This window comes from Danio rerio, chromosome 10, assembly GCF_049306965.1.
Source record: "Danio rerio strain Tuebingen ecotype United States chromosome 10, GRCz12tu, whole genome shotgun sequence".
Classification (NCBI taxonomy): domain Eukaryota; kingdom Metazoa; phylum Chordata; class Actinopteri; order Cypriniformes; family Danionidae; genus Danio; species Danio rerio.
This window is the reverse complement of record NC_133185.1, coordinates 40,984,796-41,005,059: the sequence shown is the minus strand read 5'-3', so window position 1 is coordinate 41,005,059 and position 20,264 is coordinate 40,984,796. Positions and strand designations below refer to the sequence as shown.

The 20,264-nt window shown below is 35.7% G+C and overlaps 1 protein-coding gene and 1 long non-coding RNA gene across 9 annotated transcripts in view; one reads left to right on the top strand and one right to left on the bottom strand.

Moving 5' to 3' along the window:
• The window catches only part of LOC141376432 (uncharacterized), a 251,223-nt gene that overhangs the window by 87,392 nt on the left and 143,567 nt on the right, over positions 1 to 20,264 (top strand). For 3 of the 8 annotated variants that reach the window (XR_012386471.1, XR_012386474.1, XR_012386467.1), the window contains exon 1: positions 11,305 to 11,358. The exons of the other annotated variants lie outside the window; for them this stretch is intronic. This is a non-coding gene — a long non-coding RNA (uncharacterized lncRNA). Of the gene's footprint in view, positions 1 to 11,304; positions 11,359 to 20,264 lie in introns of those variants that run through there. 8 annotated transcript variants of the gene reach the window in all.
• Positions 13,180 to 20,264, bottom strand: part of rtn4rl1a (reticulon 4 receptor-like 1a) — a 235,371-nt gene continuing 228,286 nt past the window's right edge. The window contains exon 3 of the mRNA XM_017358076.4: positions 13,180 to 17,041. Within this exon, the coding sequence (XP_017213565.1) occupies positions 16,154 to 17,041 (888 nt within the window). The 3' untranslated portion in view covers positions 13,180 to 16,153. The remainder of the gene's footprint in view (positions 17,042 to 20,264) is intronic.

The following is a 20,264-nucleotide window of genomic DNA, read 5'->3' as shown; positions in this document are numbered from 1 at the left end:
CCCCATTAAATCAAACACAATGATTGTGTGGTTTCTATTTTTATTTACTTTATGCATTCATTTATTTAATCTCATTTTATACTTAAATAATAAATTTATTTAAAGTAATGAATGTTTTAAAATAGTTTTTAACACAAAGAGAAAACTATTGAAATTCAGCACACAACTCAAAAAGATTAAATGAAAATTATTCTCATTTGTTGGAGGAACTGTGGAAATATTTAAATGTTTCTTTTGTGATATTTCTTTCTAGTGGGAAAACTCTTGTTAAAACATTTTGCTCAAAGGTGTATCTCGGAACAGCTGGTGTTTTGCAGTGTTGCATTATGGGGATGATGCTGCTCACCTTAGGGCTTGTAACCAGATTGTTTCCGGTTTGATTTCCACAAAGAATGAGCCATAAGCCACTGTCATTATCCAAGGCATTTGATCCCAGTTGAAGGATGCTCTTCTGTGACAATACTCTGTAAAGCATTGAAGATTTGCTGCATTACATTCAGGGGTCTGCAAATTTTGTAAAAGTAAGTATCTGGTTAGAATATTCCTGAGGTTGTGCCAATGGCCTAGTGGTTAGTGGGTTGATACGTAGCACTCAGGCGCTTGTCAAAAACAATCAAGACAAGTGTCTAATGCAACAGAGTGGAAAACAAAAATAGTCCTAAAAGATCATATTTGATGGTAAATTGTGGTAAAATTTCTTTAATTTACAGATTAAATAAAAAATATACATTGTTTAAATCAAAGCTGACTCCTTTTGTTTCTGGTGTTCCACATGGATCCGTTTTGGAACCTTTTCTGTTTATCTAAACTTATTGGCACACTTTTTAGGAAATTTGGTGTGGATTTTTATCATCACGGTGACAACACCCAACTTTATCAATCTTCTAAACTTTCATCAACATTGCTTCATTCTACACTTCTATAGTGCTTTTTTGCAGAATTAACTTAAGTAAATTAACTAAGTTTCTTAATCTCAATCTGAATGGCTCAAAATATATAAGGAGACTCTGTTAAGTGGGTGGTGCTAAAGACTGATTTGGCTGATGTAAATCAGCACATCTTCATGGGTAATGTATTTTATCTGCACAAATTATTCTGTTAAACTTGATTGTTTTAAAAAAAAATTAAAATAATGCAAACAGTTGAGTTTGCACAATTTACAATTGATTAACAACTTCAAAACTTACAACAGGTCTGTTTTTTTTATGTATTTTTTCTAAATAAATTTTTCTATGGAGAATATAAATGGAGTTGTTTTCATTTATTCATTTATTTGTTTGTTTATTTATTTTTATTTCTAGAACCCTACTGATGCTCTGACAATCCAATAGCCCCGCCCAAAACTCATGCTATTGGTTGCAATAGCGAGATAAAACATTTCCTCAGTGACTTTAGGTAATTGCTCCATTCCTTAGTCAAGTCAGATTAAATATTTGGCTGTCATCTTTGTTTAAACCTTGTCCTTGCTTATTTTATGGGCCTACTTTCAAATCATAAATTACCGTTGTATAACAAGCTGTGTTAAAAACAAATGCCACTGGTTCTTGCATGTTTATCACATGAAGGAGATTGCAGGGAGTAAAGTACACTACCTGAAAAAGTCTTGTCATCGATCCCAGTTGTGACAAATTATAACTTGACCATTCTTGTTGATCATTTGGAAAAGTGGCAGAAGGTAGATTTTTCTGATGAATTATCTGTTGAACTGCATCCAAATAATCACAAATACTGCAAAAGACCTATTGGAACCCGCATGCACCCAAGATTCTTATAGAAATCAGTCTAGGTTGGGGTAAGAAAATCATGGTTAGGGGTTACATTCAGTATGGGGTGTGGGGAGATCTGCTGGAGTGGATGGCAACATCAACAACCTGAGGTATCAAGACATTTCTGCTGCCCATTACATTACAAACCACAGAAGAGGGCAAATTCTTCAGCGGGATAGCGCTCCTTCTCATACTTCAGCTTCCACATCAAAGTTCCTGAAAGCAAAGAAGTTCAAGGTGCCCCAGGATTGGCCAGCCCAGTCACCAGACATGAACATTATTGAGCATGTCTGGGGTAAGATGAAGGAGGCATTGAAGAATCTTGATGAACTCTGGGAGTCCTGCAAGAACGCTTTCTTTGTCATTCCAGATGACTTTATTAATAAGTTGCATAGTCACTGCAGAGATGAATGGATGCTCAAACTCATGGGAGTCAAACTATTGATTCCTTTTCCACCGCACCATGACTTTATATTACTGTACATAATTTCTGTAAGCAAAGTCAGACCTTACCGTCTTAATTATGTAATTAAAAATCAAGGCATGATTATATTTTATTTTGGTCAAATAAGCATAATCTAGAGGCCTTTGCTTTTCACAAAAGACACTTCTGATACCAAATCATCAACTAGAAGTCAGGTAGTGTACAAAATTGTCATAATTTACTCAACTTTACTTGTTTCAAACATTTATGCGTGTCTGTAATATGTTGAACACAATGTATTATTATTATTTTTTTTAAGAAAAAACAAACTGTAATCATTGACTATATTTGTTTTTCTTATATGGTCACAGGATTTCAGCTTTTTTAAAAATATCTAAAGGAATAAAGACACTTATAAAGGTTTAAAACCATTTAAGGGTAAAAAAAGTAAATTTTTGAGTAATTTATCCCTTTAATTACATGGTCAAATTATTTTAAACCTGATCACACTTTGTTTTTGGCCATTCGCTACCATCCCCTGCCTGTAGGAGGTGCTGCTTTCTCACCCAAACCATCATCCATTTTTCATTCTCTTCAGTTTTTCCCTCCGTCAAGCCCCGTCAGGTGTCCTTGGACTCAGAAGGAAACTGTTGAATTAGTAAATAACCAGGATAAAAGGATTATAGAAAGTAAGAGCTTTAGGAGAACCGGCGACATTAGATTTATGATTGATCTGGGAGGCAGGGACCGATCGAGGCCAAAAGGGATTGAGAAGGTAGACAGAAGAAACAAAAGAGCTTTTATTTCTCTTCTCATACCTCTCTTTTTGGTCCTTATCTGCCTTCTTTGGCTTTTTTTTTCCTTTTTTTTTGAAGTGTCATCTCATCATAGCTCCAGGACTCCATGAGAAGCACTAGTTCACTGCTGTCCTCCTGTGCTTTATTATTCCTCTGTTTAATATGCTTGTATTCAATTAAACACACATTGAGATGCCTTAATGAGAAGATGGAGATTACAGTGAACAAGGAATGCAAATCTGTGGAGGAAAACTATAATATACTAAAAACGAAATCTATATATGATGACTAAAGTAGAAGTGAATTGTTGATATGCTAAACAGAGCCATTTTTGGTGCTCATCCAATTGTATTTCATTTTTCGAATAGGGATTTTTTTTTTTGTTAAAGTCTTTGTTAAAGGAATAGTTCATCCAAAAATGAAAATTCTATCATCATTTACTCACCCTTCACTTGTTCAAAATCAATTTAAGTTTGATGACTAAAGAAGATTTCTTCAAAATATCTCTTGTGTTGAACAAAAGAAAGAAACTCAAAAATGAGGCAGAGTAAATGATAAGGCGATTTTCTTGTTCGGGTAAAGTCCCTTTAAAGCATTACAAGTTATGACCAAACCAACCAGATATGAGGAAAATCCCAGTATTACAAACTTTGATTTGAGGCAAACGAGTTTGTGGAAATTAGACTGAAAGAAAATGCACAGTACTGTGAACATAAATGCTCTAAAATACTACAATCCCATAAAACATTGCAAAAGACATGGTCAAGTTAAATCTAGTATCTATTTATTAGATACACCTGTCCAACTGCTCATTAATGCAAATTTCTAATTGGCCAATCACATGGCAGCAACTCAATGCATTTAGACATGTGGACATGGTCAAGACGATTTGCTGCAGTTCAAACTGAGCATCAGAATGGTGAAGAAAGGTGATTTAAGTGACTTTGACCATGGCATGGCTGTTGTTACTAGACTGACCGGTCTGAGTATTTCAGAAACTTCTGATCTACTGGGATTTTCACACACAACCATCTTTAGAGTTAACAGAATGATACAAAAAAGATAAAATATCCAGTGAGCAGCACTTCTGTGAGCACAAATCTCTTGTTGATGCCAGAGATCAGAGGAAAATGGCCAGACTGGTTCCAGCTGATAGAAAGACAACAGTAACTCAAACAACCACCTGTTACAACCGAGGTATGCAGAAGAGCATCTCTGAACACACAACAAGTTCAACCTTAAGGCGGATGGTCTACAGCAGCAGAAGACCACACCGGGTGCCACTCCTGTTAGTTACGAACTCTAAACTGAGGCTACAATTTACACAGGTTCACCAAAATTGGACAATAGAAGATTAGAAAAATGTTGCCTGATCTGATGAGTCCTGGTTTCTGCTGCGACATTCGGATGGTAGGGTCAGTTTTTGGCTTCAACAACATGAAAGCATGGATTAATCCTGCTTTTTGTCAACGGTTTAGTCTGGTAGTGGTGGTGTGAAGAATTAAGGCTGTTCTGAAGGCAAAAGGTGGTCCAATGCGTACTTTATTAGGTACTTGTAAGGTGTACCTAATAAAGGCTCCAGTGAGTGTATTTCATGTTTATATAACTGTATATGGTAAAGTTGTGTAAAAATATGGTATTTAAATATACACAAGGAGACCTAGTTAAGTCATTTGTTTTTTCAAATGAGTAGGCGGTGCAAAAGATATGTAGCCTAACTCTTTGGTGTAAATCTGTACAGCATCATGGGTAATGCTGTTTTCATAATTTCTCCCATGACCATTTGTATCTAAGCTGATATTTAGCTGCAGCATGGAGGTGGGTCGTTCAACGTCCAACCCCCAACCTGGAGGACCAGGAAATACACACATGCACTATGGACAATTTAGCTTATAGGGTAATGTAGTTTATCTGCTCAAATTCTGCTATTTAACATGATTGTTTTAAAAATAAATTTTTGTTGTTGTTTGTTTTTACCAGAATTTACACCCAAAACAACCTCGAAACTCAAAACAGGTTTGTCTTTTAATTAGTTATTTCACTATGGAGAATACAAATTGAGTTTTTGCTTCTAGAATCCGACTGAAGCACTCGATTGGTCAGCCAATCCAATAGATTACTATTGGTTAAGTCCATTAGCTGTTGTCTATTTGCATGAGATATGCAAACAAACTGAGCGATGATTTGATAGCAGATGTTGTTGCCACTGCAAATTGGGGTGGTTCAACTTGACATGTAAATGCAATCAATCCTTTAAATGTTTCTGTATATTAATTAAATAAAAATAAAAAAAGTAAGTTGGCCCACGAGAGATCACTGGTGTAGATGCTGGCTAATAATAGCATTTTGTTTCACTATTTTTGAAGTATTTACACTAAAATGAATCCTTCTATTTAGCAAGGCTGCATTAAATTGATTAAAAGTCATTTTATAATGTTACAAAACGTTTATTACAAGTGTTTTTTTCCATTTATTTTGCATTTCATATTTAAATATTATTTTGAATATTGTATGAAATAGTATGCTAAACTGGAAAGATAACTTTTAATCAATTATTTCAGTAAGTGACTTTAGAGAAACAAAAACTGCCTGTTTATTTAATGTTCGTGCAATAATATTACATTAATAATTATAAGCAGAGAAAGGAATTCCATTGCTTCCGCATTATGTAGTGCTCTGGAGATGGAACGCCAAGCTGTTTCCCCAGTGCATTCTTGCACATCTAGAAAACGAACGTTGAAGGTCATCAAGATATTCCAAGCATGTAGACAATTTGCAAAGTGTGCACAGTGTATGAACTGCAGAAATGTTACACGCTTGAACTACCTTTCCAGTCAATACAGAAAGTTTGCTGACTTCCAATTGCATCTCTGTTTTTCTTATTAAAATATCTTAAGTTTCATCAATATTTAGCATGAGAATAAACCCAACGTCGAAGGTCAGTATGCTTTGAAAAAGATTTTGCGACTCCATTACAGGCTGATATTTCATATAGTTCAAGGTATGTGTGTACTGTAATCTTACATAAGTCCTTTTGTAAATGACAAAACAGAACTCAATTTTATCCCAGCTCTCAGATCAGTGGCCAAGAGGAAAAAGAAGATACATTTTTCCTCACAAGATCCATTAACAATCATCCTGACCTTCTAATGTCAGCTATTTTTGTCCTGTGTGTATATATGTCTTTCTTTTGTTGTAGTACATCACAATACCTGTCTTTCTTTACCTGGAAAAGAAGCTTAATGGAATGAAAGCATTTAAGCTTTGGCATTGAGAATTTCTGTAGTAAAAACTTCTTTCATTTTTGTTTCCAGAGTGAAAGAGTTTAACAATACCTGATAAAAGTTGAAATAAATGGCTTTTGTGAGTTTTGAGCTTATTAATTGATTGTATAAACTCATAATATATTTTAAAAAAACAATCATGTTGAAATAGTGTGAATTTGTAAAAACAGACCTCCCAAACTCTTTAATTGACCTCTCAAAATGCCTACATTTATGTGCATGCATATTCTGCAATAAACGTCAATTATATTGTTCTGTAGATACAACCAAATAACTTACAATAAACAGTTTTATATTTCTCTGTTAAAGTTTCGATTTGTCATTCGCAATGCTTCATGGGATTGTAGTTCTTTCCTTGATTAAAGCTGTTCAGTACACACCATTTGACAGTAACAGAGAAAGGCTTTCAAATGTAGCAAAGTAAATGTAAAGTTTTTGTTTTTTTCTCTGTAAATTTCTTGAATACAAGTGAAAAACATATTTTTAATTGTACTCAAAATATACATGTTTAGCAACAAGTTAATGTAGCAAAGTAAATTCATTACTACCCACCTCTGTTCCATTTCACTTGTAACTTTTTTTTTTTTTTTTTTTTTTGTGCACAATTTTCATTTTCTTTTGTTGTTGTTGCTGTGATGGGTTGGTTTAGTCAACCCCCTTTAAGGCAAGTAATTTCACTTACCAGCCATCTTTGAAAGGCCTCTTACGCAGTATACTTGGGCATTCTGTTTGAATAGGGAACATCAAATTCTCTAAAATTGCTTGCCAAGCTATTTTATACTAGGAATCACCAATATAATTAAACAACAGCTGTCTCTTTAGTTTGATTTCTAAACATTCAAATCACACAAAATCTCAAGAAACTCGTGTCTGTTTCTAGCCCCTCCCCCCCTGGAGAATCGTCCGCCTATAATGATGCACGAATGGCTCCTGTACTAGAAGTCGGGGCTTTAAACACCATATTGACTGTAACACTTTTACCCATTTAAAACTATATGGGTGACATGTCTTATGTGTTCTAGAGTCTTTGGTTTAGTTAAACAAAACAATATTTTTACTTGATCTTTGAATTGTTTAGATATTTGAACTATAGACATAAGGCAATGTAAGAAAAGCATTTTTTGCTTTGCGATTATTCAATCAATATCTGTACCTGAAAACTGTTAGAAGCACATGAAAAATGTTAAGGAGCTTGTCAGCTATCATGTGAAACTGTATTCATATTGCAATATTTATCACAGAAAAAAAACTAAAAATCTCGCATTGTCAGATTTAGCCAATATTGTGCAGCAATAATTGGGATGATTATGTAGGGCGGTGCATCTGCATTAAATATAAGAAACAGTTTACAAGCGTAGAAAAATTCAGTAAAGAAAAATATAAATTGAATAATCGATTGTTTTCCAAGGAGTCGAACTATTCAGCTGTACAGTAATTGAAAATCAAATGTAAAACACCACCTCATAGTCATTATTGTATAAAACAAGCCAATAAAATGAATTATTACATTTTAAAACTGCAAAAAATTCTTATGCCTGAAAGTCCTCAAAAAACATATTATGATCAATTATAATTAGGGCCAGACGGAGTCTAATATTTCTGCACAGACTTTTGTGAAAAATCTGTGGATTTATGCGGAATGATTTTGGGAATATCATAGCTAAAACCTTAATGTATGCGTGTATTATGCTTAATGTATGCTTGTATATAACTTGTATTTAATGTTTACAATGCAAATCCATCTAGATCCACTTTATTTGGTAAAAAAAGCAAGTCTCTCATATAATATCTTCTAAAAGACTGAAAATAAGACTTTACAAACTGTATTGTACATAAATCCAATGAACATTTTCACATTAGTCAATAATAATACTAAGATTAATAAAAAACTGAATAAATCTAAATTTACACACATTCACACAAGTAAACAAACAGAATCAATAATGGGCTAAAAATCTGCGGAATTGTGTGAACGCAGATTCCGTGTTGGCCTAATTTTACTCAATATTGCAGATCCTGCAATGCGACTATATCAACAGTGTTACCAGATTTAGCTGACTTTTTCCAGCTCAAAACCCACCTGAACAGACCAATATTAGACTAATATTTTAATTAATTATAATCGATTTAAATCTAAATGAACCTTTTTACTTTAATTGTAATATTTTTAACCATACAGCCACCAACACTAGCAGTCACAGAACCACAACATAACTGGATCACATCAAAACACTGCCCCCTCTTACCCACACACTGCACTAAACTACCTTTACTTTCGTAATGGGGTATAAATTTGTCCCATTTGACGTTTTACTTTCTTTTGAACATAATTAGGTTGCTTGTCAATCACACAACGCATCTGCGGTAGGCCTTCGAGCGCCAAGTAAACTACACATCTGGGGCCTCATGTATCAACACTGAGAACGCACAAAATCTTTTCGTACGCCAGATTTCACGCTCACGTTTGCATTTACTAACGATTAAATGAACGTGAGTGTGCGTTGGTCAACTTCATGCCTGGCGTACGTGCATTTCTTGTGTGTGTTTGTTTTTTTTCCATAGGCGACTCCTACAGGCAATTATGTTAAATTGCACACTACAAAGTATCTTTGAACTGTACAATGGTAGCTGTATGCGACGGGATCATCCACATGTCTAGCAGGTATATAAGGTTTCCATACCATGCAGATGACCAGCCAAACATTAAAGCTCAATTTGCAGTGATCGTCGGTTTTTCCAATCTAATCAGAGTGATCGACTGCACACACATTGCTATAAAGATGCCATATGAAGACGAATTTGCATACGTGAATCGGAAACATTTCCATTCAATAAATGTGCAAACAACATGTGATGCTCAAATGCGCTTAACATAATACACACACTTTTAATGATTCCTACTTGTCTTCCCCGTGATGAAGAGTAGGCAAAATCTGATTTGTTGTGGGGGAAAGAAGGAGTTCATTAGACGCTGGATTTGAACCGGGTTTATGATCGAACATGTCAAAACATGTTGCCATGCGATTTACGAGCTACGCCACTCACGCTACTGTTTGCCGCTCTCTTTAGTTATCTTATCTCTGTCAATTAAACGGTGACGGGCGGGAATCGCTTAGCTAGCTCATTCCAACGAGGAGTGCACTTTTTTTTTTTATTTGCACTTAGCCTAAATAGATACTACAAAATTTTACACCGTTACATTGGACTATTTCTTTTTTAATTCACTCACAGTGCGATGTTCAGACCCAACTGCGTTAAACGGCCACTCTGTTTTTTTTTCTTTTGTTATTAATTCCGGAGGACAAACTTGCAAATAACACAGGTTTTCTCTGGTCTAACTCCAAAAAATGCACCTCCAATTCACATTTCGTTTCTCTTTTTGCTTGCTTTTCCCTTTACTTTTTCATTTGGTTTTGCCAAAGTGGAGTCATTAGCATATTTATTGGGGGAGGAGGCAGGGAGGGGTTTTGCGCTCATGCACGAGCACGATTCACGTCAAGTCAAATGTACAACGAGAATATGCATGGGGTTCCGCCGATGCAGTGTTTCATCTGAATTTTTTTCTGCAATGTTTTAGTATGAATTCAGACGAAGTCTTCATACCTGAGGTCCCTGGAGTTTTTATTTATTTAATGTCTTGTACATAACATCCAATATTGTGCTTTATGAATGTCTACACCCTAAACCCAACCTCACAGTAACATATTGTGTTTTATTGGAGCCTTTGAGAGATCCGGGCTGCATCGATACCTGCTTGTATTTTTTTCAGGGAGTCAGATTTTTAATACAACTTTCCTTCACCTCCTCTTGTGAGTGGGCCCACGCTGTTTACGCTATGCACTGGTCACTACTAACTGTATTGAATAGGAGCACACAGTTATGTTTTGGTAAATGAGATGCATATAAAAAATTTACGTTTTAAAGCTGTCCAAGTTTTGTCAGCCCGCCTATGCCATTTTTTTACCTGCACAATCAAATCCAAAAACTGCCCAACTGGGTGGGAAACCGCCCAATTAGCAACACTGAATATCGATGCTGACACGATATAGTGTGAAGCCCTAATTAGCATTAAACTATAATGTTCCCCGGTCACTTTTTTGTTTCACATCAACAACTGTCTTAGCACAGCCACAGTTTGAACTGGCTTTACAGTCTGTCTGTTACAGAATCCCCCCCAGGGTTCAATAAAATATGTCTGTCAACCGAAAGATGTCCTGCAAATCCCTGAAGAAATTATGCTTGAAATATATAGTCGTTCAATTATCTTCAGTGTGTGTGTGTGTGTGTGTGTGTGTGTGTGTGTGTGTGTGTGTGTGTGTGCGCGTGTGCGCGTGTGCGCGCGTGTGTGCGTGTGTGCGTGTGTGTGCGTGTGTGCGTGTGTGCGTGTGTGTGTGTGTGTGTGTGTGTGTGTGTGGGAAAGAGAGAGAGAAAATGTAAAATACATGCAATTCAGAAAGCGCTGTATCTTGTCTCCAGAATTTAAATCGAGCATGTGAATTATTATGAAGTGTTTCTGCAGTGACTTAATTCAGTCCAGAAAATCAAAAGCTCTGTCTAGTCTGATCATTCCCCTGGTTAAACATCATCCCATTTCTACTTTAATCAGGCACTTTCAAAGCACAAGCCAAAAAACCGTAAGTGGTGAGACAACATTTCTCTTTAATGTTCTTTAGAAACAGAGTCTGGTGGTGTTCATAACAGACAGAAAGTCATGAAAAAGGAAGAAAGATGAACGACAGACCGAGGGAGACGAGAAAGGTGGTCAGCAACGGTGCACTTGTATGTTCAAAATTGCAGTTTTGACGACAAACGTACAAAGAAAAAGTACATTAATACAAAAAAACTCCTTGACAATGCCCAACATGTACAGTCTTTTGTTACGAATAAGTCTCAAACAAAGAAATGTTCACGATGCATGTGTTAGAATATTCTCAGTTCAAGAGTTTCTCAGGGGGAATAACTCCACCTGTCCAGAAGAGGGCTCTGTAACTTTTTTTTTCCTCTTTATTGTTACCTCTTAGCTTTAGCATCCCAAAGACTTGTGTGTATGTGTGTGTGTGTTTGATGGCTCAACAGGGTTAGAGACGGTGAGTGACGGACATGTTTTTCTATGGCTTGAAAAGATTAATCAGGATTGCAAGGATTATTACCTCAGAACTTGTGTTGGCTTTCTGGGTGGAGCTGTTCAGTTTGTGCTTCTAAAACCTGAAGGAATATTTTGGTGTTGTGTGAATATTGACTCGTTCCCTTTGGAGTTTTTACACTGTAAAAATGATATAGTCATTGCATCATGTTTTTCGTAACTCATTATACTAAGTTAATCACATTTCTAACTTAATACTTTTTAGATGTATAATCATTTTAAAGGGATTGTTCACTCAAAAATGAAAACAGTCAACATTTTTTCTCCCTTCTCTAGTATGAAGTTTAAGTGTCTTTCTTGTGTTGAATAATAAAAGAAGATATTCTGAAGAATGCTGATTGCCAACATGCATTGACGTCCATCATATATTTTTTCTCTTACTACTGAAGTCAAATTGAGGTAGAGTCGGTTTTATGTTCACACATTCTTTCAGTGACAGCTTGTGATATGTTCTCTATATAGTTTACCATGGTACTTTTAAAAATCCGGTCTGAAATCACACGTAAGCAGGCAGGGCCGGAGTGGGACTCCTTTTCAGCCCTGGAGTTTCAAGCCTCAGACCGGCCCAGTCAGTACACGACTGACTATATTAAAATAAGGTCATTTCCAATTCAGTTTCTAATTACACTATCACATCTTTTTTTTTTTTTTTTTTTTTTGAGAAAACAGCTGCTTTAGAACTTCAAATGTTCAACAACCTTAACAGTATTATATGTCTTAACAATAAAAAAAAAAAAAAAAACATACTCAGACGAGGATCAAACCCAGGACGGCGGCGTCGTAATTTAACGTGCTAACCACTAGACCAAAATAGTTGTATAGTCATTTATCTGAGTTATATCATCATTAACCTGCAGGCTTGTTATATATATATATATATATATATATATATATATATATATATATATAAAGAGCAGAGCTGCGATAAAATAATGAATAAGAAGACTGTGGTCAAGTAAATAAATAAATTAATTTAAAAAGTGTGACTGCTGAGAGCAACAGATTCTGGAGCTAGGGACACCGGCCCTCGCGGCCAAAAAACAGACCGGTCCACCGAGAATTCTCCCGGTCCTCCCAATTAGCCAATCCGGGCCTGTAAGCAGGGCTTAATTTGTGCCGGAACAAGGCACCGGCACCTCTGATCTGATCTCTGATCGGCACAAATCTGATCTTATTTTACCGATCCCCCTCCTCACATGGACATTTCCTATTCCCACTCTTCACTTTCTTCCGTGAACCCTCAACCCTCTTCACTCTTCACCTCTTCACTACTGCCCCCCATGCACTTCGCTTTCGTCCAAGACACCTCCATCCTGCCCATTCTCCCACTCTTCTTTTTCGTCCGCGACACTTCTCCCTGGTAACATGTCGGATCTGTTACCCCGGTCTGTTCCGGGACTTCGCAACTTACAAATAAAGCACTGCATGTAAGTATGACTTAAAAATAGGTCTGGAATTTGCAAAGAATATTTTTGTGAAATTATATTATTAAGGAGACCGTGCACATGTGTGAATATAAAACCAACTTTACCTCAATGGAAGTCAATGTGTGCCAGCATTCTACAAAATATCTTCTTTTATGTCTGACAAGTGAAAGAAACCAGGATTAAATCCACATGATGGAGAGTACTGTATTAAATTCAATTTAATGTACTTTGTTAAAATGACTCCGTTAATTTAGTTCAAAAGTAAGGCAGCCATGTATTATTATTTATTTTTACAGTGTAATGGGTTTTCAGAAAGTTTTTTTTTTTTTTTTTTTTTTACTTGGCAGTAAAATAATGCCTTTGGTTGACAATATTTTTTGCATTTAAAGTTGCTGTGGCTACATGAAAACCTATTTATGACCTATATATGAAACTATTTAACCTGTTTAACATGCAAACTCTGCAGATGTCAGTCCATGTCTTGAGGCATTTTACAGTGATGTAGAAATCTAAGGATTTTGGATGGGGACCAATCAAAAGCTTGTATTTTAATGTCTGATAAGATTTAATTTACATCACAGCCAAGTAAAGCTGCACTTGATGGCTTATGTATATGGGTCAAAGATGAAAAGCGGTTTTTAATCATAAAGTGTAAAACAGCTTAAATTTTGTAGTTTTTTTCCCATACATTACAATTTGTGCCATTTATATGTTATTTTCTTGGCAAAAATAATGACTGTCATACATTTCGTTTTACCATGTTTTAAAGAAAACACTCACTAAACTGTCATAGCAGTAATTTATACTATATACTAAATAAATCTTGTCATATTACGAACAAGACATCATTTGAAGATGTTAAAAGGCTCAAATTTAGGATCACAGTCCAGTCCTAAAAATAATGCAATTTCACTATTCTTCAAACCACTACATTTGACCCGTTGTAATTGTTTTTTTGAGCAAATCTGCTATTCTAATTACTTTTATTTACAAATATTAATAAAGAATTAGCCACTTTAATTGCATTTTAATATGCAATCTATGTACAAAAAAATGTAAAATTTGATACAGACAGTCACTTGTCTTGTATGTGACAATTTTAAAGCCACACACTGTAAAAAAAACAATAACATTGACTCAACTCAAAATTTAAGGCAACAACCTTAATGGCTTCAGTTGGCTCAACTTTTAACCCTATTACTTCACCTGACTCTATTTAAGTTGAGTAAACTCAAAAATGACCAGAAGCTTGTAGCCTTAATTTTAAGTTGTCAACTTTTTTTTTTTCATTGCAGTAGTTGATATGAAAAAAGGTATATTTGAAAAACCGTCAAAGGTAAAATTTAGTCTAACATAAGGGGCTTCATACATCCTCATTCCAAGCCCAGAATAAGACTGATCTTTGAAACACTATTAAAATTGACATTATGGTCTTTTTCAAAATTGAAAAAATCCAAAGTTTTTGTCCGTGATTTTCACATGTAAAAAAATTTATTCGACCTAACATTGTTTGAATTGCACTGACACTGACACTGCCTCCAAAAATTTCATCTGTCGTAAAAAAAATGGACTTGGTATGTTTTTTTCCCGTTTTTTTTTTTTTTTTTTTTTTTTTTTTTTTACACTTCAGAGCCACATTATGTAGCCCATTCCTTTCTTTTTTACTTCTTACACTCTCAGAAATAAAGGTACACGAGCTGTAACTGGGGCATTATCTTTTCAAAAAATACATATTTGTATGCAAAGAATCCACATTGGTACCTCAAAAGGGCATATTAGTACCCAAATGTACCTAAAAAGTACTTTTAGGTACCATTATGAACCTGTCAGGTACAAATTTGTACCTTTTGAAAAGGTACTGCCCCAGTGACAGCTCCTGTACCTTTATTTCTGAGAGTGTAGAAGAGAAAGGAGAACAAAGTATCACTGCTTAAACTGACTTTTGTGTCATTAGCTTTAAGTTGTACCAAACCAGTATTTTGTCCTTTATTTGTTAATATACATTATATATTGGTTTGTTTATATTCTTTAAACATTTTTTGTTTATATTTTACCACATATTTTCTGAGGATTTCCTAGTATAGTCCACTGCTGAACTGAAAAAAAAAAGATTTTGCAGCTGATGATGGATGATGTGTAGTTTGAAAGCTTGTAATTTATGTAGGTTCTAGCACAGCATCTGCTCTTTTCCTGATTTGTGCTATTTATAATGTCAAGAAAGCCTAAGCTTTTGAGATGTTTGTCCTCCTCCAGAGCAGCACTTTACATAAAAAAATGCTATTCTAAAAACCCATAGGAACTTCCTCAGGGAACCAGCCTTGAGGGATGGTGACAGCTTTGTGAGACGTTTCATTTCCCCAAACTGTGCCATGTGCTGATATATAAATATGCTGTTGTTTTTTCCCCTTCAATGTTAGCACATTATTGCAGCTGAATAACAGATAAAGCACAAGCTCCACTTGACCTTTTCGCGTATAATAACGGCTGCCTTCCGGTTTTTATGCAAAATACTTTCTTAAGGGCACAATCAACGAATAACAGCAACACATAAACCCAGAGCCATCCTAAATTCCTTCACAAACTCGCACACTTTTTCTCTCACTGACCTTAAAGTTGAAATAGCAGCTTCAGAACAGAGCGCTAATTCACAGCATGTTTTGGTTTTGTAGGAGTAGCATGCTAACCTTGTTAGCTTTGTAGGGGCTGTGTGAACTAGCTTTAATGTGCGAATATTGCAAATAATTCTTATATTTAAAAAAAAAAAACACAATCTTTCTCTTGTGTGCTTTTGCTTTCACATTGTCAGGTGCTAAATGTGTTAACAACAACAACAACTCACAGAAACTGCTGAGATGCTAAAATGTTAGCGTAGCAGACCTGTGTACAGTAAATGCTTAGTTTATGTATTTTCCTCACAATCTTCCCCCCCTCCCCTCCCGCCAGAAAGCAGCCAGTGTTCAGGTTGAAGATCAGAACAGAGGTCTTTTCATGGCGGCAAGCTTGACCACGATGGGTTGCTAATTATTTTGTTACATGTAGCAAATGCTAATGGGTTATTTTTGTTATTCAACGTGCCCTGGAGCAACAGAAAACAGTGCTAATCAAGGATCTCTCGCTCACAAAACCCGAGATTTCTTCTTGTCTCCAGACCTGCAAGTCCTCTGTCCCTCAAAAGGGGCTCGTCGAAATACACACACACACACGCACACACACATTCACACACTGAAGTGTAGGAGCCAGAGTAGACAGAGGGCTGAGTTTAGTTTTATTTTTTCTTCCATAAAAACCATTTGTAGAGGCTCTTCCACAGGATCAGCGGAAAATCAGGGCAGTGAGACACACCAATAAGCAAAGAGGGATGATGAAACCAGGAGCCAAGAGGGAAGTGGCCCTGCTGTTCGCCCTCTGCACGCCACTAGGGGGCCCTACTGAAGTCCGTGGGATGCACTTGTTCTTTCGTCTTGGTTTTGTGGGGTCGTATTTATCATCTGATTCCTTGTTGCCCAAGTCCTTTAGGTTATACACCTCGTTTTGACCGTTACCCTTGCGACCACGATGCCTCGTGCAGTTTCTGTTGCGTCCCGACTTGGGCGGTCGAGGGATCGGTGATGGGGATGTTGGGTAGTATTGATCCTGATGTGGCAGATGAGGATGATGATGATGGCGGTTGTGCGATCGATGGTGATGATCTTTCTTCAGCGAAACCCCCACATCCCCCTGATTGCTGGATTTGCTCTGGTGGAGCGACTCGGATCCCGTACAGGATGGCAGCTGTTCTTTTGTCAGCTGTTTCAGATCCTTCCCCACCAGCTCAGGTGGAGCTGTGCATATTAATGCGGAGGTGGAGCCACGGAAGCGCCGCAGCCAATCCCAGAGCGGCACAGCCTTGCAGTCGCACTCCCATGGGTTGTCGTTGAGGCGCAGGTACTCGAGCGCAGGCAGTTGCGATAGACTCTCCGCCGGCAGCTCCGGCAGTGAGTTGTTGAACAGGTAGAGGGTGGTCAGGCGCCGCAGGTCATGGAAAGCCTGCTTATGGACCCACTGGAGCCGGTTTTGATGGAGAAGCAAGCGATCCAGTGCTCCCAGGCCACGGAAAGTGTTCTGGTGGAGGCTCCACAGCCGATTTCCATGAAGAAATAGATGGCTCAGATTCAGTAGATCAATGAACATGTCATCCTCGAGAAACTCCAGCTGGTTGCTCTGAAAGTGTAAGATAAACACTGTTAGTTAGCAGGTGTGGAAAAAGCAAGTTTTCCTTAGTCTTTTGCTGAAATATCATTTTTTAAGGGGTATAACAGTGCTTTGATATTTTCAACATTTATTCTAAACTCATAGTATGCATCCGAGTGGGCTTCCTTATGTAAATATGACAAAAAAAAGGGTAGTCCTCCCTGCTGAAAAATCCAGCTTAAAACCAGCCTAGGATAGTTGACTGGTTTTAGCTGGTTGACCAGCCTGGTTTTAGAGGGGTTTGAGCCATTTCCAGCCTGGTTTGCAGCCATTTCCAGCCTGGTTTTAGCTGCACGGGTTGGGATATGACCAGCTAAAACCAGCTTGCCCAGCCTAGCCAGGCTGGGAGCCCAGCCAAAACCAGCTATGTCTGATGGTTAAGCTGGTTGTAGATGGTTTTAGCTGATCACTTTCCAGCCTGACCAGCTAAGACCAGGCTGGAAATAGCTGGAAACAAGCCTGGAAGTGGCCAAAACCCCTCTAAAACTAGACTGGTCGTCCAGCTAAAACCAGCCAACCATCCTAGGCTTGTTTAAGCTGGAGTTTTCAGCAGGGCTGTAAAGGAATTGTGGTGTGTTTTTTGTGGCGCCAGTGTTAGATGTCAATTCGATGTCATTTTGACATCAAGATAGTTTACATGCGTCGTGAGGATACAAAATCCAGTGTAAAACCTAAATGTCCAGTTGACATCCACACACTGATGGCCTTTTGACCACCAACATGACATAGGAAACAGGCCAAAATTCGATTATAGGGACTTTCCTTTTTTGACAATTTGATGTCAATTTTGTCATCAAGGTAGTCTGCATCCATTGTAGGAATACAAAATCCAGTTTAAATGTATCATATAGTAATTGAAGCTTTCAGATTTCTTAAGCTATAATACTTTTTGTGTCATTATTTTGGTGTTCACAAGTGCATCAACGTCTGGATGTCAATGGGATATTAAAGTTTTGACATCAAATTGACATTAGGCATGAAAAATACTTTTTCCAAATAATGTTAAATCTGAAATAAATAAAATGTCACAAATATGAGTCAAATTTACATGGTTGTTCAGTGCAACAGAAATATTGTAAAAAATCAAATGACATGCTGTACTAATTTGACCTGTTCTTATTAAAGGTGTTGTTATATTGTTATCATATAAATAAACATAATACTAATAAATAATAATATTAATAAATTATTATAATAATAATTTTGGCATTTAGACTATTTTTCATGTAATTTAATAGGTTTCTTAATCATGCCAATCGTTTTTCATTTCTTTTTTTTTCCTGTCTTTTATTTTTTTAACTATTTAAAAATAACTTAAGCTTACTTTTAAGCTTGTTTTTGTGTTTGTTTCTGTTGGGACACAGTATGTGCAATTGTCAGAATTAATTTAAATCTACAAATTATATATTTTGTCATTTGTGTTTTTACAAATGTAACTCATTGTCTATATGGTACAAAATGTAGTAATAACAATATATTCATCAGTATACACCACAACTGAATCAAACTATAATCAGATTGTGGTGTAAGGCATCTGCAGTTATCACCTTCAGAATCAATATCAGATTGTATTGTGGTGAAACATTGCTTTTGCGACATGGTGGCTCACTGAAACTAAGCAGGGCTGCACCTGGTTGGTGCGTGGATGGGAGACCACATAGGAAAACTAGTTTGCTGCCGGAAGTGGTGTTAGTAAGACCAGCAAGGGCGCTCAACCTGCGGCCTGTATTAGTCCTAACACCCCAGTATATTGATAGGGACTCTATACTGCTCAGTGAGCACCGTCTTTCGGATGAGGCGTTAAACCGAGGTCCTGACTGTCTGTGGTCGTTAAATTATGTAAAGCGCTTTAAGTGTCCAGAAAAGTGCTACATAAATGTAAATAATAATAGTAGTAATAATAATAATAATAATAATAATAATAATGTTCATTATTATTATTATTATTATTATTATTATTATTATTATTATCATTATTGTTGTTAATATTATTATTATTATTATCATTATTGTTGTTAATATTATTATTATTATTATTATTATTATTATTATCATTATTGTTGTTAATATTATTATTATTATTATCATTATTGTTGTTAATATTATTATTATTATTATTATTATTATTATTATTATTATTATTATTATTATTATTATTATTATTATCATTATTGTTGTTAATATTATTATTATTATTATCATTATTGTTGTTAATATTATTATTATTATTATTATTATTATTATTATTATTATTATTATCATCATCATTGTTGTTAATACTATTATTATTAATATTATTATTATTATTATTATTATTATCATTATTGTTGTTCATAATAATAATAATAATGATAAATATTAATATTATTAATATTATTATTATTATTATTATGTGCTCATTTTACTAAAATGAAGATAAAATGCAAAACAAACAAGCAAAACTTTGATAACCTTAAATGCTATAATTAACAGTATTATTAATTTGGTCTCATATTTTCATATGCATTATTGAAATATTTCCCCATTTATATTGTTGTTTTTTGGACTGTGCAAACTAAGATGAGATTAGATTTTGCTGAAGAGATTAAAACTGAAAAACATCTTGAGGAAAGCACCAAATCAAATCATGCAGTTTTTTCAAAAAGCAGTTCAAAGATGACTCACGAAATTGGCAGACCATGTTAGATATATTAGATTTTTCCCTTTCTATTTCTATTTCTGTTCTTTGTGCCTTCAAAGCATTGCGTTCTCAAATGTATCTTCAGTACACTGTACCCTATTTATGATGTATGTGTGAATAATAATGGCAAGTGTATAGAAGGTGTGACTTAATAATATTATGTATGCTTTTTAGTAACGTCTTTATTAGAATAGCCGTTCATATATAAATGCCAAACCTCCTCAAAGGCTAGAAACTTTTATCCTTAAAATAAATCAGATTCTGTAATCTTCTGTAATGCTCTTTGCACCTGAAGAGTCTGTTATTTTTTTGACATTTTCATTAGAGCGAAATATTGTCTCCGGTCATCGTTTTAGTGCAGCACTTTTTGCTGCCAAGGCTGATACTGAACATTTTAAGCTGATCTTATCTAGATTTATTTGGCATGTCTGATGATTTGCAAGCAACAGTTTGAACTGGGAAAAAAAAAAAAAAAATAGTATATCCACTTAAGATGGCAGTTCTGCTTTCATA